Genomic DNA, 16,999 nt, shown 5'->3' on the forward strand with positions numbered 1-16,999 from the left:
AAATAAAGACAAATACAACTCTTACAGAACATCCATATATTTATTTCAACTTTACATTTAACATTTAACATTACATTGTTAATGCTATTAAAGCAATAGTTTAACAATTTAAAGTCAAATCTTACATTTAGAAAAACATCAGTATTAAAGTTAACACATCTGGGCTGTAACAAGGAATCAGTGATGAAGTGAAGACTTTCAAATTGTTCTCTGCACTGACCAGAAGTCCTGTGAGTCCAGCTCTTCATCTCATGTTGGACGTCACTGCAGCCTGTCTGGATCAGCTGGAGGAAAACTATACACAGACAAATAGACATGTCAAATAATGTTATATAACATACTGAATATAACTCTTAGCACTGTTCAACAGGTCATCATTTATTTAAGGAAAAAGGCTGAACACCACAGTCATCAGATTCTGTTCTCAGTGTGACAGTGTTTGTTCTTGTTTAGTTCCAGGCTTATTTCTGACAATCACAGTTAAATGAATGTACAAGTAAACTATATTGACTTGTGTAAGACACCACTGACATACATTTAGCAGGCCTTTTAACAGTTAGTGACGAGAAGGTGTCTGTTTTAGACAGAATATTAATACAAAGAATCCCATTTTGATTTCATGATCAATATTTGACAGTGGAGACTGAGCTCTGTTTATTTCTACATTTCATTATCTTTCAGACAGTGAAACATCAGAGACAGTCTATACTGATGAGTTTCAGTCTGTTTCTGTGTCTCACTGATAAACTGATGAACTCTGCTTCATGTTGAACAGCAGTTAGGACTCGTGTTGGATAGAAAATCATTCTGACTGTGTTTCTTCCTCCAGGATGGACCATGGTGGAGAGCAGAGGTTAAAACCTGATGTCAGGAAGTGTAAGTTTGACTAATGATGATAAAACATCAAAGTGTCAGTTTGTGTTTAAATCCAAAGCTGATAGTTGTGGTATTTATTCATTCAAACATCACTGACAAGAGAATCCTGACTAAAAGTATCATCATTAAACTTTCTATTAATGAACAACAGATCAGTGAGTAAAGAAAGAATAAATCCATCAGATGTGTCAGATGATAAACTGCAGCTGTGTTGTGTCTTTTTCTCTCCATCAGATTTCTGTCAACTTGAAGTGGACACAAACTCAGTCAACAGAGAACTCAAATTGTCTGACAACAACAGGAAGGTGACACGTTTGAAAGAGGAGCAGCCATATCCTGATCATCCAGACAGATTTGACTGGTATCAACTGCTGTGTAGAAATGTTCTGACTGGTCGCTGTTACTGGGAGGTTGAGTGGAGAGGAGAGGTTTATATATCAGTGAGTTACAGAGGAATCAGAAGGAAAGGAGACATGAAGGACAGCTGGTTTGGATGGAATGATCAGTCCTGGAGTCTGAGCTGCTCTGATCGTCATGGTTACTTTGTTCGTCACAATAACATAATAACATCCTCCTCCTCCTCTGTCTCTAACAGAGTATCAGTGTATGTGGACTGTCCTGCTGGAACTCTGTCCTTCTACAGAGTCTCCTCTGACAAACTGATCCACCTCTACACCTTCAACACCACATTAACTCAACCTCTCTGTCCTGGATTTGTCTTCTGGTCACATGGTTCCTCATTGTCTCTGTGTTCTCTGGAGGAAGGAGAGTCTTTGAAGTGACAGCAGCTTCAACTCTGAGGTTTAAATGTTGATGGTGGATGATGTTTCTCTTTGGTTTACAGTTGAATCACTGATTGTGATTTGATGTCAGAATATGTTTGGTCTTAGAAGTAGTGAAATTATCCGGATCAAGATGGATGCTTGAGACTTTTCTCCGCTCCAGGCTTTAAATAATTCTGTGACTTTCTCCAAGTAAACTTAATAATATCAGCTGAACCGTACTTCAGTGATGCCTAGACCGCAGCGAGACAAGGATTTTTCCATTTTGTCGTCTTCGGATCCCACTGTGAAGAAGAAAACTGTTTAACAGGTGGTCTCGCATGCCCCGGGTGAGGCTAAGCAAGGTGTTGCTAGCACTTCGGAGCCAACGCTAGCTGATCATGCAACTATAGAGCAGATCTTAGCTGAAGTAAAGTCTGTGGCCTCCTGCATGAACGACATGGATGAATCAGTTGGTGCTCGCCTGGACACTATTGATGTTGCGCTAAACGAAATAAAGGTATCTGTCACCTCAGTGGAGGGCTCGCTATCGGCTCTCTCCAACCGAGTGACGGACCTGGAAAAGCGCATGGATGAGGTTGAGGAGAGGGTCTCCGCTACAGAGGACAGCCACGGCACGCACGGCACCTTCATAGCCGCCTTGGAAAAGACGGTGGAACAATTGCAGCTGAAAATTGATGACTTAGAAAACCGTGGCAGCGATGAAGAAACGTGACATCCATCATGGTGGCTCCCAGCTACGGTTCTACCCTGACCTGTCCGCAGAGGTCCTACAAAAGCAGCGAGAGTTTGCCACCGTGGGGAAAGCGCTGGCCCGTCATAACAAATATCGTGGATTTGCCTACCCAGCGCGCCTCCGGTGTCTTCACGAAGGTCAAATTCGCCCTTTTGATACCCCTTAGTCTGCGGCTGCATTCCTGCATACTCTTAAATGAGGTAACTCTCCATCTCTAATGTTAGGTGATCATTTATAATGGAGAAGGACGGATTTTATATGTTCACTGAGCCCTCACTGAACAATGTGCGTCTTTTTGTGACCACAATATGGACTTTGAGTGAATAGTCTGTACAATGGTGCTGATTTAATTTGCAGCTCTTTCCTTTGGAAATAAGGTGATTCTAGTTTCTTGTTTATTTTTTATTATTACTGTTTACTTATTATTATTATTATTATTTTTTTTTTTCTTTTTATTTATTAATTTACTATGCGTGCAATCTGAATTTAAAGTACACTTTGCATAAATGTTGTGGTCCGAACATAATTTGGAAACCCATTACTCTGAGGTGATTCTCAGTGATGTTCATCATTCACCTGGAGTGTGGACACTGTTTTGAGTGTCTTAGTTGTTACTGTGATCTAATTGTTAAATTAGGATTTGGACTATGCTTAGAATACCCAGTGACGTCTTTTGGGGGATTTTTTTTCCTGTCGTTTGGGGACAGGATAGGGGAGGGTATGCGCTGTTATTCAAATTTTTTATGTTCTAGTTTCTGTCTGCTAAATGACTGGAGTCTAGGTTCACTCTTTTACATAACTGCTTGCACCCTGACTAACTCCTCTACATTTGGCACCTGTTACTCAATTACTTTAAAGCTTTGTGGCTCTTATGTCTGGTTCACTTAAACTTACTACTTGGAATGTCCAAGGTTTGGGACATGTAATTAAGAGGAAGAAGATTTTAACACATTTGAAAAAACTAAAATCTGACATAGCATTACTTCAGGAAACAAGGTTATCTGACACAGAACATTTGAAACTCAAAAGGGACTGGGTGGGCAAAGTATACTTCTCTCATTCTCAGAACAAGAGAGGCACTGCCATTCTCATAAACAAAAACCTTCCTTTTATCTTGGAACATGAAGAAAAGGATTCAGAAGGGAGATTTATTTTGATAAAGGGTTCGATTTTTGAACAACATATAACTATTCTCAATATTTATGCCCCAAATAACGATTCACCCCAGCTAAGAAGCCCATGGCCTGGGCTTCTTAGCTGGCGATTTTAATTGTGTAATGAATGCCTCTCTGGATAAATCCTCCTCTGCAAATATGTCTAACCCGAGGACATCTGCCGTCCTTAAAATCTTATGCACAGATACCGGATTGATTGATATATGGCGAATTCGTATTTTAGACTAGATTACTTTCTTATTCCCAAAAACTTTTTACACTCTGTCCAAAACTGCCATATAGACCCTATTGTCCTGTCAGATCATGCTCCGGTACATCTGCACATTAACCCAGTATTTAACATCCCTAAAACTCCCATCTAGAGATTCAACACATCATTTTTGAATAGCGACTCTTTTTGCACTTTTGTTCGGAACAACCTATCACAATTCTGGCTCAATAACAAAAGCTCTCCGGTGTCCTCGTTTACAATCTGGGACGCAGCTAAAGCCACTTTACGTGGACACCTTATTTCCTATAGCTCTCATCAGAAAAAAGTCTTAGAGAAAAACAGAAAAAAACACATAAACAGTCACCCACACCAGCAAACTTAAAGGCACTAGTGGCTGCTAGGACTGCACTTAATGTGGATCATACTCGTCATATCCAGAAGCTACTACTTTACAGTAAACAGAAATATTATGAATTTGGCAATAAGTCCAGCCGCCTGCTTGCCCACCAACTGAAAAATCTAAATAGTGATCGCTCAATTAACATGATAAGAACACAGAATGGGGATATCACATGTGATCCAGTGATTGTCAATAGCACATTCAGAGACTTTTATAAATCCCTGTATAGTGCAAAGAAGGATGACTCCACTGCCATTGCTTCGTATCTGGATCTGCCTACTATTGCGGAGGAGGACCGCTCGAGCTTAGATGCTGCTTTCACGCCGGAGGAGGTTTGGGACGCAATCCAATCTATGCCAAATGGGAAGTGTCCAGGCCCAGATGGATTCCCTTTGAAATTTTTTAAGAAGTTCTGGTCAGAGATCCATCCTATTTTTATGCCTGCCATCAATGGTATTTTAAGAGACGCCATCCCTTCCTCATGGAGATATGCTTCCATTAGTCTACTTCTGAAACAAGATAAAAACCCTTTAGATTGTTCATCATTTAGGCCTATTAGTCTCCTCAACGTTGACTACAAAATTGTTGCAAAGACACTGGCTCGGAGATTGGAAAATATCCTTCCGAAAATAATAAACCCAGATCAGGCAGGGTTTGTAAAATCAAGATATGGCACAGATAATGTACGCCGTGCTCTTAACATTGTTCAGTATCTTAACACTCATAAAGATCCAGCGCTGATAGTTTCCCTTGATGCCGAAAAGGCCTTTGACCGAGTGGAATGGTCTTTTTTGTTTCTGGTTTTAGAAAAATTCAGTCTGGCCCCTAACCTAATACGATTAAAGCCTTCTATTAAGACCCAGTAGCCACAGTGAATACTAACAGCCTGCTGTCTGATGGTTTCTCTGTGCACAGGGGTTGCAGACAGGGGTGCCCCCTGTCACCTTTATTGTTTATATTGTTTATTGAACCTTTAGCCGAGGTCATCAGAATTAACCCTGATATATTGGGGCTGAGGATAGGTGAAGAAAAACACATTATTTCCCTATTCGCAGACGATGTCCTTTTATATCTGAATAAACCTGAGAAATCAATCCCAGCAGTTTTGAAATCTATAGCCACATTTAGTATCCTGTCGGATTATAAGATTAACCTAGGGAAGACGGTTGCAACGCCCTTTAATATCCCCCAGGACATGTCAATACAATCTCCTTTTCAAGTGTCTAGGAGGGGTTTCAAATACTTACGTATCTTTGTCACTCCTGATTTAAATAAGCTGTTTGAAACTAATTACTCTCCCCTAATTCAAAAGATTAAGAATGAGCTGACAAAATGGGCCTCCCTACCAACTTCTCTCCTTGGGAGAATCAACACTATAAAGATGAATATTCTCCCTCGATTGAACTATGTATTTCAGAATCTCCCGTGCTACTTAACCCCTGCCTTTTTTAAGTCACTGAATTCTCACATTTCTCACTATACACACCAAAGAGTTAAGTTCTCTACACTTACCAAGCCAAAGGATCTGGGTGGCTTGTCCCTGCCCAATTTACAATTATATTACTGGTCTGCACAACTTAAAACAATGTCAAATTGGTTTATGAACAGGAAAGATTCATTATGGTTGGGTTTTGAATCACTATTCTGTTATCCCAGAAGGCTTAACTCCCTTCCTTTCATTAATAATTTAGATCAGTTACACCATCTTAAGAACAACATAATTGTTTATAACACACTGATGGTTTGGCGAGATGTGAAGAAATACCTGAATATTCCCCCTGTCATCTCTCTCTATTCTCCCCTGGATCTGAATCCAGACTTGCCAGCACAGATTAGGAGTATCAGTTTGAGGGAGTGGACATCTAAGGGCCTATCAAACATCACTGACCTGTTGGTCTCCGACTCTGTTAAGTCATTTGAGCAAATCAGGGCTGACTTTAATATTCCCCACAAAGATTTTTATAAGTATCTCCAGATTCGTCATTTTATAGGGTCTCTCCTGAGGACAGGCTGGATCCGCATGAGACTGTCAGAGCTGGAAAACATTATAGTTCTGCCCAAATCTCCCAAAGGATTGATTTCCAAGATTTACACTTCACTAATTTATGCTGATTCTTCAGGCTATGACTCTCTGAAGTTGTTGTGGGAGCACGACCTAGAGGTGACATTTAATCCTGTAGACTGGGACAAAATCTGCAGTGGGGTTTTCCCTAAATGTACTTCAATCTCTATACATGAACAGAATTTTAAATTTTTTCACCGAACTTATTACATTCCTGTTCGCCTCCAGAGAATGTTCCGTGACACCTACAACCTTTGTTATAAATGTAATATACACAAAGGTACATTTATCCATTTGTTTTGGTCATGTGACCGTATCCAAAATTTCTGGAAGGGGGTTCACTCTGTAATCCAGGAGGCCAAACAGTTTTTGTTGACTCCCTCTTTCTGTCTACTTAACCATGTTCCAGATAATTTCTTGAGCACGGACACTAAATCTCTGTTGATAAATCTTTTGTTTTTGGCTAAAAAATGTATCTTACTGCGGTGGTCAACTCCCCAGGCCCCTACAGTCAACATGTGGATATCACAGATTTCTGCTCCTATTCCTCTCGAGAAGTTGACCCATGACCTTAATCACAAAACGGATAGGTTCTGGAGGATCTGGGAACCATTGCATTCCTTTTTACAGAAGTCATACCTTACCATCTATCCCTGGAAGATGAGGACTGTTCGCCTTCTCTATTTATTCCATGTAGGTACTATTTGTTTACCTGTCTCCAGTCTTCTGTTTATTTACTTGTTTATTTTTTGTATATGTAGATATACATAGCGCATCGTTCACTGTTAGTTTGGGGTGGGACTTTTTTGTTTTGTCTTGTGTTTTGCTGTCTGGCTTGTTTGTTTTCTAAAGTTTGTGTTTATAAAAATGAAAACCCAATAAAAAGAGTATTAAAAAAAAAGTAGTGAAATGATCTCCTAACCACTGAACTCCTGGAAAAACTGGACTGACTTTGATGATCACTTCTATCTGGATAATCCTGGACACATGAAGATCAAACTGAGAGGTCTCGTGTCTGAAACTGGTTATTGTGAATTCAGCTCTACACGTATCCTGAAGTACAAACAGTATTACTCTATATTTTCCATTTGCTGAAGTAGAAGTTTTCCTGTTAAAATCTTATTCTACTCTGTGACCACACTGCTATCTAATCAGCCTTGATGATTTTACCTTGTGGAACTGTATTAATGTATTTCTCCATAATCAGTGATGTTTAATGTAACATGGAGTAGGTGACTCTTGTAAATCATAATTTAAATAATTTATCAGGTGAGGAGAAATTCTGTTTGTGCCTCAAAGGCTGGTTTCCTCTGTCAAAATAAATCCCAGAAACTCAGGTAATACAGCATTGTGTTACTTTTGCACTGCCTCTACTACAGGGTTCCTGCGGGTCCTTAAAAAGTCTTTAAATGTCTTAAATTAAAATCCGGGTAATTAAGGTCTTAAATTGTCTAAAATTTACCATAAATTTGCTGTAGGTATTAAATTTCCAGACGGTGCGTTTAATGACAATGGGAAAGCCGAGTGGCCCACCGTAAAACATCTAATAGCGTGTATTTGTTTGATTAACTTAGTAAAAATACCGTGTAGTAAATGAGAGACTCTGCGTGTAAATTAAACGACAAATGGATGGAAGAGGATTTATTTAGGAGGTGGTTGGCGCCTGCTGAGAATAAGAACGAGGCAATGTGCAAATTGTGCACCAAGACTTTTTCTTTAGGGACCATGGGGCTCAAAGCCGTCGAGTCTCATATGAAAGGAGAAAAGTACCAGCGGTACACGGCAGCAGCTAGCCATAGCCGGGGCCAGGCTAATCCCTGCATTGTTTGCAGCACGACCTAACGTTACAAGTTCAGACGCCACCTCTCAGTCGACTATGAAAAGCTTCATTTCACCACCAGAGACCCAAAAGGTTCTCCATACTGTGGTGAGGCACAATTCATTTCAATCTAACGAGGACATAAGTCACGTCTTTGCTGCCATGTTCCCTGATTCTCAGCTTGCAGAGTCATTCACCTGTGGTGAAAATCAAACGGCATATATCACCAAATATGGCATGGCTTCATTCATCAAGAAGGAGCTATCGGGCAGCGTTAGTGAGAAGCTGTTATCATGTTTGATGAAAGCATGAATAAAACCACAAAGAGCAAACAAATAGACCTTCATTTGTGGTTCTGGACTACTGATGATGAGACGGGCTCACACCATGTCATCTCCTGCTACTATAGGTCAGAGTTCATGGGTCAGTCCAGAGCTGAGGACATGTGACAGTCTCTGGTCACTATGACAACCTGACAGGTAACAACACATTAGCTCAGAGTTTAAGGAGTGGAACTGTTGGCAGTTGTAGTTGATTTTGTCTTAATATGACCATTTGTGATTTTATGGGATGTTTTTGGGACGGTTGGCCACATCTAGCGTCGGCTGTCTCTTGTTGCCATAGCAACAGTAAACGTTCACGTAAGGACTAATGAGCTGTAAATAGAGATGCAGAATCAATCTATGTTGTAAATACAGATTAGATGTTGTATTTTAGCACAGAATACATGATTTTACCAGTTAGTAAACCTATAGAAAAGAATCAGTTACCATTAAACACACAGAGAGAATGATTAGTATCTAGTGTGTGTGTGTGTGTGTGTGTGTGTGTCCTCTAAGTGTTGGCTGGTCATACCTGAGGGGTGGGCGGGGCCTAAACACACCTTACCCACTCACATTTCCATTCCTCACATACACACTCACTCACATGTTGTTCTATATTTGTGAGGACCGTTGGTGGCAGATAGGAGGTTTCATTGGGACACTGGGAGTGGACACTCTCTGTCCTCTGTCCACAGAGGATGGAGGACAGAGAGTGTCCTCTGTCCTCTGTCCACTCTCTGTCCATCCTCTGTGGACAGAGAATGTCTGTCAGGTGAATAGGTGATGTCCTCTCCATCGTCTCACTAACTTGATGATAATCAGACGAACAGCTCGTCCTGGATCTTCTCTTGTCTCCATGGCGACCCCTCTTCCTCTTCCTCTTCCTCCTCCTCCTGCTCTGATCCAGACCTGGTCACATTTGACCAATCAGGAAGAGTTTTTTTTTATCTATATATTATATTCATCTATTTATTGTGCATAGTGTTGTCTGTGATGTGGGTGTGTTGCTTGTATGTCGTTATGCCACTGTCAAAGACAATTTTCCATTTTATGTAAGTTTTATGGACATTAAAGAAGTCTAAGTCTAAGTCTCTAAGTCCTCAGTGTCTCAGTGTCCTCAGTGTCTCTGTGTCATCAGTGTCATCAGTATCCTCAATGTCATCAGTGTCCTCAGTGTCTCAGTGTCCTCAGTGTCCTCAGTGTCTCTGTGTCATCAGTGTCCTCAATGTCTCAGTGTCTCAGTGTCCTCAGTGTCTCTGTGTCCTCAGTGTCTCAGTGTCCTCGGTGTCATCAGTGTCCTCAGTGTCCTCAATGTCCTCAGTGTCCTCAGTGTCTCTGTGTCATCAGTGTCCTCAGTGTCTCAGTGTCCTCAGTGTCCTCAGTGTCTCTGTGTCATCAGTGTCCTCAATGTCTCAGTGTCTCAGTGTCCTCAGTGTCTCTGTGTCCTCAGTGTCCTCAGTGTCTCAGTGTCCACAATGTCCTCTGTGTCTCTGTGTCCTCAGTGTCTCTGTGTCATCAGTGTCCTCAATGTCCTCAGTGTCATCAGTGTCCTCAGTGTCTCAGTGTCCTCAGTGTCCTCAGTGTCTCTGTGTCATCAGTGTCCTCAATGTCCTCAGTGTCATCAGTGTCCTCAGTGTCTCAGTGTCCTCAGTGTCCTCAGTGTCCTCAATGTCTCAGTGTCATCAGTGTCCTCAATGTCTCAGTGTCTCAGTGTCCTCAGTGTCTCTGTGTCCTCAGTGTCCTCAATGTCCTCAGTGTCTCTGTGTCATCAGTGTCCTCAATGTCCTCAGTGTCCTCAGTGTCCTCAATGTTCTCAGTGTACTCAGTGTCTGTGTCATCAGTGTCTCTGTGTCCTCAATGTCCTCAGTGTCTCTGATGACACAGAGACACTGAGGACACAGTGTCATCAGTGTCTCTGTGTCCTCAGTGTCTCAGTGTCATCAGTGTCCTCAATGTCCTCAGTGTCTCTGTGTCATCAGTGTCCTCAATGTCCTCAGTGTCCTCAGTGTCTCATTGCCCTCACTGTTCTCAGTGTCTCAGTGTCCTCAGTGTCTCATTGCCCTCACTGTCCTCAGTGTAATCAGTCTCCTCAGTGTCCTCAGTGTCCTCAATGTTCTCAGTGTCCTCAGTGTCCCCAGTGTCTCTGTGTCCTCAGTGTCTCAGTGTCTGTGTCCTCAGTGTCTCCGTGTCCTCAGTGTCCTCAGTGTCTCAGTGTCTATGTGTCCTCACTGTCCTCAGTGTCTCAGTGTAATCAGTGTCCTCACTGTTCTCAGTGTCCTCAGTGTCTCAGTGTCCTCAGTGTAATCAGTCTCCTCAGTGTCCTCAGTGTCCTCAGTGTCTCAGTGTAATCAGTCTCCTCAGTGTCCTCAGTATTCTCAGTGTCCTCGGTGTCCTCAATGTCCTCAGTGTCCTCAGTGTCTCTGTGTCATCAGTGTCCTCAGTTTCTCTGTGTCCTCAGTGTCTCTTTGTCATCAGTGTCCTCAGTGTCTCAGTGTCTCATATGTCCACTTACATTCAGCTTTTAGTTTGACATGTTCATATATTATCATCAGAAACTTTTCCAGAGTACAGTGTCCCCCAGCGTCCCTCAGTAGCCAGTCTCCAGTGTCTCTGGTTGGAGCGTCCACTCCAAGCCTGTCATTTCCAGCACTACCAGGTCTTAAAGGTCCCCCCTGGCCCCTCCTCCTCCTCCTCACAGCCTCCTCCTCCTCCTCACAGCCTCCTCTTCACAGCCTGCTCCTCCTCCTCCTCACAGCCTGCTCCTCCTCCTCCTCCTCCTCCTCACAGCCTCCTCCTCACATCCTCCTCCTCCTCCTCACAGCCTCCTCCTCCTCCTCACAGCCTCCTCTTCACAGCCTGCTCCTCCTCCTCCTCACAGCCTGCTCCTCCTCCTCCTCACAGCCTCCTCCTCCTCCTCACAGCCTCCTCCTCCTCCTCACAGCCTGCTCCTCTGGTTGCTGGTGGTGGTGTGGTGGAGGTCTGAGGAGACCCGTTTCCTAATGTTGTTGGAGTCCTTCAGCTCCTGTCCTGAGGGAGAACCCAGAGCATGGATGAAGCGTCTCTGTCCGTTGTTCTTTTCCAGTCCAAAGTAATATTTGGTTGGTGTGTCCATCATTGTGTTGCTCTGGAACCGTGAGTGAACCAGTGCTCCTTGGGCCTTAGTGCCCAGTAGGTCTCTAAGAGCTATCTTTTTAGACTGGAGCTCTTCAACATGACCTCCATTTCCAGTGGAATCTACTAAACTTTGTAATTCCACAGTTTCAGTCTCCAGGTCCTTCATAGATCTGGTGATGTCCCGTGGGACATTGAAAGTGTACTGTTGACAGAGCTGCTTTATCTCCACATTTCCACAACCCCACCACTGCCTCAAAGATTTAAAATCAGACTTTCTGTTTTTAAAACATCTCCAAAAGAATCTAAAAACATCTTTAAAATGGAAATCATCCAACAGAGCAGTGTTAAGATGCCAGGAAGCACTCTTGGACTTTAAATTAGAAAATAAAACATTACTAATAACTAAAAAGTCATCAGTAAAACCAACAGGCATCATTCTGCAGTCTTTAAAAACATTAAAATGATGTTTAAAACAATAAAACCGATCCAGTCTAGCTAGAGAAATGACATTATCTCTAGTGTGGGCCCATGTCTACTGTCTTCTGTCTCCGTTCTGTCTTCTCCACACATCCACCATTTCATGTGTTTTCAGTGTATGTTTTATAACAACCTGTGATGCAGCATGTGGTTCTAGATGGTTTCTGTCTAATGAATGATTCTCTGTGCAGTTAAAATCTCCTCCCATGAATAGAACATCTTCAACATTGACTTTATCTAAAACTGAACTTAAAACCTTTAAAAACAAAACTGAAGTAGGAGCATAAACATTTAGAAAAACTACATTTAAAAGATCTACCTTTCTTCTGACCACCAGTAGTCTGCCCTCCACCACCTGCTCCACCTCCATAGACATGCATGATAGACCCTTAGAGAACAGAATGGACACCCCCCCACTGGTGGAGGTCTTATGTCTCAGCACTACGTCCCCCTCCCATTCTCTCTTCCAGTCAGACTCAACGTCACTGTGAGTTTCCTGAAGAAACATCACATCTGAGCCTTTAGCTTTCATCAGCTCATCCAGAAGAGATCTTTTCTCTGAGTCTCTTGCTCCATTTATATTTTAAATGCTCAGTTTAAAGTGGCTCATAGTGCAAAACAATAAAAGCAGACAGAAACATTCTGATCTACTGACGTTAAAAGAAACTCTATTCATGCTCATCATTGTTGACATCAGAGGTTAGTTCCTGTCTGAGTTCCTGAACTATTTATTTCATTCTGAATATTTCTTGGTCAGTCAGTCCTCCTCTACCTTTACTGCTCAGGTTCAGTCTAAACCAGTTACAGAGCAGCTCTTTATCTGAGAAATATTCTTCCATTTTAACACCTTTCATGTTTTTTGTTCTTTGTAAAAAGCTTTTGATTTTCCCAGCGCTGTAAGCTCTTTGTCTTCCACAACTACCGACCACTTTCTCCTCAGAGTTACTATCACTGTCCATCTCACTGTCCTCTACGGTCACCTCTCTGTCCACTGCTCCTTTTTTAGCCTGAGAGCTTCCACTGCTGCTTCTAGTTTGTCTTTTTAGCTGAGGGACCTTCATGTCCTCTTCATCTCCTTCATGTCCTCTTTGTCTCCATCATGTCCTCTTCATCTCCATCATGTCCTCTTAATCTCCATCATGTCCTTTTCATCTCCTTCATGTCCTCTTCATCTCCATCATGTCCTCTTCCTTCATGTCCTCTTCATCTCCTTCATGTCCTCTTCATCTCCATCATGTCCTCTTCATCTCCTTCATGTCCTCTTAATCTCCATCATGTCCTCTTTATCTCCATCATGTCCTCTTAATCTCCATCATGTCCTCTTCATCTCCTTCATGTCCTCTTCATCTCCTTCATGTCCTCTTTGTCTCCATCATGTCCTCTTCATCTCCATCATGTCCTCTTAATCTCCATCATGTCCTTTTCATCTCCTTCATGTCCTCTTTATCTCCATCATGTCCTCTTCCTTCATGTCCTCTTCATCTCCTTCATGTCCTCTTCATCTCCATCATGTCCTCTTCATCTCCTTCATGTCCTCTTAATCTCCATCATGTCCTCTTTATCTCCATCATGTCCTCTTAATCTCCATCATGTCCCTTTCATCTCCTTCATGTCCTCTTTATCTCCATCATGTCCTCTTCCTTCATGTCCTCTTCATCTCCTTCATGTCCTATTCTCCTCCATCATGTCCTCTTCATCTCCTTCATGTCCTCTTCACCTCCTTCATGTCCTCTTCATCTCCTTCATGTCCTCTTCATCTCCATCATGTCCTCTTCATCTTAATCATGTCCTCTTCATCTCCTTCATGTCCTCTTCATCTCCATCATGTCCTCTTTGTCTCCTTCATGTCCTCTTCATCTCATCATGTCCTCTTCATCTCCATCATGTCCTCCTCATCTCCTTCATGTCCTCTTCATCTTAATCATGTCCTCCTCATCTCCTTGATGTCCTCTTCATCTCCATCATGTCTTCTTCATCTCCTTCATGTCCTATTCTCCTCCATCATGTCCTCTTCATCTCCTTCATGTCCTCTTCACCTCCTTCATGTCCTCTTCATCTCCTTCATGTCCTCTTCATCTCCATCATGTCCTCTTCATCTTAATCATGTCCTCTTCATCTCCTTCATGTCCTCTTCATCTCCATCATGTCCTCTTTGTCTCCTTCATGTCCTCTTCATCTCATCATGTCCTCTTCATCTCCATCATGTCCTCCTCATCTCCTTCATGTCCTCTTCATCTTAATCATGTCCTCCTCATCTCCTTGATGTCCTCTTCATCTCCATCCATCTCCACCTCACTCTCTCCCAGTACACCACTCATGTCCTCTTCTCTGATATCTTTTTGTTTTATCATTTTCTGTCCCTTAATTGTCTTCTCCTTCGTCACATCTTTTGTTTTGTCTGTTCTAGTTTGTCCTCTTTCACTTTCCTGGATGTTCTGTTCCTTCTTCCCCGTCTCTTCCTGTCCTTCACTTACTTTACTGTCCTGTTGACTTCCACCTGTCAATACCTGTCCTTCCTCACTTACCTGGCTGAGTTGTTGTCCCTCCCCAGTCTCTACTTGTCCCCCCCTCTCACCTGGCTGTCCTGCTGTTCTTCCCCTGTCTCCTCTCCTTCCATATTGTCCTGACTTTTCCCAGGGTCCTTATCTGCTGTCCCTGTGTCTCCATTTTGTCCCTGTGTGGAAGCTTCTCCTGGGCATGCTCTAATCAAGTGTCCCTCTTTGCCACAGTTAAAACACTTCATATTATCTGATGACACAAAAACAACATAATCAAAATCCTCCACTCTCAATCTGAAGGCTCCATTTAAATCTTCCTTCTTATTGAGGATCATAAAGATCTGTCTCCTGTGAGACACCACGTGTTTCAATAGCGGAGATTTACAGCCAGAGTGAACCTTTTTCATTTTAGAAACTATTTTTCCATGACGTGATAGTTCTCTGATCAGTGTCTCGTCACTGATGAATGGGGGGACATTTGACAGAGTAACTTTTCTCGCTGGTGATGCGAGAGGCGAGACAGGAACGAACGTATCCTTTACGATGATCCTGTTCTCCACTACCGTGTTGGTTTTATCCACGGTGTCTACAAAAACCACCACAGCACTGTTCATCCTAGCAGCGGACTTCACGCTGTCATATCTGACCAGCTTCCCCACTGCCAGGCTGCACTCCTGCACCCAACAAAGGAATGATGGCGCTACCTTGATGCCGTGCTTCCTTGTCAGGTAGCCTAGATCCATGCTGACCAGCAAGACGCTGTCTTCAGCAGCGAGGATGACCTGAGACTAACTGGAAGGGTTAGGGTCAGAGAAAACCAGCTTCACCTGCAGAGTCTGTAGCTGAATCTGGACGTCCTGATGGATCCTACACGTCTGATTTGTCATCTTTATTTTATAATAACATTCAGATGGTCTCAAGACGTTTCACAGAACCCAGACCCTGAAGGTTCCAGAGCAGAGCTGAGAAGAAACCAGAACCTGTCACTGAACACATCATCTGGATCACAGACCAGACCTCGGACCCTGGTCTCAGATGACCCAGACTCACAGGCGCTGTGGCTTAGTTGGTTAAAGTGCCTGTCTAGTAAACAGGAGATCCTGGGTTCGAATCCCAGCAGTGCCTTTTAGCTCAGCAGTGTTGCAGCTGTATGAGTTAGTTCCTGGTAGGTGTCAAATAAATCAGAGGGAAAACACAGGAAGTTAAACAAGACAAGAAACATTGAGGAAGAACTTTAGGAAATAAAAAACAAACAGGGTCACAGAAAACATTCATTGTCATCAACATCAACATTAACAACATTAACAACAACATCAATATTAACAACATCAACATCATCAACAACCACATCAACATTAACATCAACATCAACAACATCAACAGCAACAGCATCAACAACAACATCATCATCAACATCTTCTGTAGAAGAAGAAGAAGCAGCTGATGACAAATAGAAGAAGAAACATTTCTTCCAGCTGGAGCCTCCAGAGCCTGATGACCTCTGACCTCCATTCACGCTGTAGGACCTGATCTACGTTGACAGACGCTCTCGACCGTCCGGCTCGGCAGCATTGTTGAGACAAGACGAAACCATCTGAGACAAAGGACAAAGGACAAAGGAGACGTTTGACCCAGATTCACCTCCAGGAGACTAGACTATGACTGAGTGAATAAAGGACCTGCACATATTAAATCATGTCCTCATATGAACTTTATTAAAGAAAAGATAATAAATAATAATCATCTAAACCTGACTGAGCTCATATTTAACGTATACATGAGAGCAGTAATCAGATTACAGCAGAAGAGACAATGACCTTCAGGCCTGGTGTCAAGTGATCAGGCAGCGCGTTACCGTGGTAACCACAGTGATGAATCATGCTCCGTCACGCTGACTCATCTGATGATTCTGATCTGCTGCAAAAGTTAAAGACCATGCAAAGAGAGGAGGAGGAGGAGGAGGAGGAGGAGGAGGATAAAGAGGAGGGTCATGAGGAGGAGGAGGAGGATGAAGAGGAGGATGAGGATGATGATGAACGGGAGAAAGAGGAGGAGTGACTTATCAGTGTCATGTTGACTGGAGGTGATCAGCTGAGTCAGTGACTTCCTGCTGAAGGAGGAAGGAGGCGTCACTGTGACTCTGTGATAAGAACAAGATGGCTGCCGCTGACACACACACACACACACACACACACACACACTGAGTTTTATACGGTAAGATAAAGATGAAGGAGTCAGTGGAGGTCAAAGGTCAACATGAAGTTTTCAATAGCTTTGACAAAAGAGAGAAAGTGCAGACGGGAGTTGAACCAACAACCTTCTGAACAGAGCAGCAGCGTCTTCATCCTCTGAGCCACAGACACGAGCAGGACCATCACAAACAGATGTTCCTCCTGATTGTCTCCTCCTCTGTCTCCTCCCCTTGTTCTTCCTCCTCCTCCTCCTCCTCCTCCTCCTCCCCTTGTTCTTCCTCCTCCTCCTCCTCCTCCTCCTCTTTGTCTCCTCCTCCTCCTCCTCCTTCTTTTT

General features: G+C 42.9%; 1 protein-coding gene across 1 annotated transcript; it reads left to right on the forward strand.

Moving 5' to 3' along the window:
* Positions 1-830: 830 nt before the first annotated feature.
* On the forward strand, positions 831-1,658 carry LOC311499379 (neoverrucotoxin subunit alpha-like; the record flags this gene model as incomplete). Its single annotated transcript, XM_084560336.1, has 2 exons — positions 831-876; positions 1,111-1,658. 2 exons carry the CDS (start codon positions 831-833, stop codon positions 1,656-1,658), a joined length of 594 nt encoding a protein of 197 aa, XP_084416462.1.
* Positions 1,659-16,999: the final 15,341 nt, after the last annotated feature.

Source organism: Chelon labrosus (assembly GCF_963514085.1).
Source record: "Chelon labrosus genome assembly, chromosome: 14".
In the NCBI taxonomy this organism is placed as follows: Eukaryota; Metazoa; Chordata; class Actinopteri; order Mugiliformes; family Mugilidae; genus Chelon; species Chelon labrosus.